This window comes from Pyrus communis, chromosome 1 (assembly GCF_963583255.1).
Source record: "Pyrus communis chromosome 1, drPyrComm1.1, whole genome shotgun sequence".
Classification (NCBI taxonomy): Eukaryota; Viridiplantae; Streptophyta; class Magnoliopsida; order Rosales; family Rosaceae; genus Pyrus; species Pyrus communis.
Genome location: NC_084803.1, coordinates 14,401,081 through 14,402,569, shown reverse-complemented (window position 1 = coordinate 14,402,569; position 1,489 = coordinate 14,401,081). Strand labels below are relative to the sequence as shown.

General features: G+C 36.9%; 1 protein-coding gene across 1 annotated transcript; it reads left to right on the top strand.

Annotated features, from left to right (window-relative positions):
* The first annotated feature begins 573 nt into the window (after nt 1–573).
* LOC137747988 (auxin-responsive protein SAUR76-like) lies at nt 574–1,284 on the top strand. The gene has a single exon (XM_068488109.1). It carries the CDS (start codon nt 649–651, stop codon nt 1,009–1,011), a length of 363 nt encoding a protein of 120 aa, XP_068344210.1. The 5' UTR covers nt 574–648; the 3' UTR covers nt 1,012–1,284.
* Nucleotides 1,285–1,489: the final 205 nt, after the last annotated feature.

The window sequence follows — 1,489 nt, the reverse complement described above, 5'->3', positions numbered from 1 at the left end:
TTCTAAAAAATAAAATCTTGTCATTTCAATTTCCGTCATTTTTAAATTCCTTAGTAATCTTAAATTTTTTCACCCAAACACAGTGTAAATGATGAAGAAAACCCTCATATTTATTAGATTGATAAATAAAAATAAACATTTCCGTCATATTGTTTTTATATTAACTAAGAAAAATGGAAGTATGGTCTCACATCTATGTTACCAAATTTTGAATAAAATTAGAGTAAATGTGCGTAATTGAGAAAAGTGAAAGCACACTATTACGTCTACGATACTAAACTCTAAATCAAATTAAAATAAAAATGCGTAAAAGAAAATATTTTTAATCATTTGAATTATACAACCGATTACATATACATTAAAAAGTTGATTGTTTGCGCCGCAAGTGCCCATCTATTTCTTTTATAATTTCTAAAAATAAAATATGTCACAGCACACATAATAATCCCTTTAAATTTCCTCATGCAATTAGGCCCAATAATATGAGGATATTACAACTACACCCCTTTTCCTTACCTAAGTGCCCTTTAAATATGAACCTTCCTTCCCCTTTCCAAATCCCCCCAAAGCAACACAGCACTACTCAACTCTCTCTCTCTCTCTCTCTCTCTCTCTCTCTCTCTGTGAAAAAACCATTATTCATATCAAATGGCCAAAGGTGGGAAGCTAACAAAGCTCAAGTCAGTACTGAAGAAGTGGAACTCCTTCAGCAAGCAGAACAGCCGCCGCAGCCTCAATTCTGTTGTCTCCGCCGCCGATGACGATTACTTCACGGACGTAATCTCAGGAGACCTACGCCCTGTCTACGTGGGTAAGTCCCGAAGACGTTATCTTGTGGCCTCCAACATCGTAGACCACCCGCTTTTCAAGGAGCTGGCCGACAGGTCAGACGACGACACGATCAACGTCGCATGCGAGGTCGTGCTGTTCGAGCACTTGTTGTGGATGCTCGACAATGCCGATCCACAGCCCGAGTCCTTGAACGAGTTAGTTGAGTTCTATGCCTGCTGAGGGAAATATTTAGTAATGCCTTGTATGTATGTGCATGGTGCGAGCGAGTAGGTTATTGAGGAAAATAATGGAGAGTGGTGGGGGTGATTCTGTGTGGTCATCTGCACGGTATAGAAAGTTGTACATTGTCAATAGATCATCGACTGAGGGAAAAAATTTGAGTGTGATTTGATTGCACGGTTGAGGATAATTAACCCAATATTTCACATCTGGGCTGGTGGGAAAGTTCGTCAGTTCCGTAATATATATATATATATATAATTTTATTGTTTATTTCTCATGGATTGATCTTTTCATAGGTAATTTTTATTCAATTTTTAAGTGGTAGATTGTCTTGATTAATATGATATGATTTTTTTAACTCATTGCATCTCAGATTCGAACCTTCACATTTTTCAAAATGTAACTTAGAGTAATATACTTGTTAACTACCATTATACTACAAGTGGCCTTTTACCACATTGGTGGAAATGAGTTG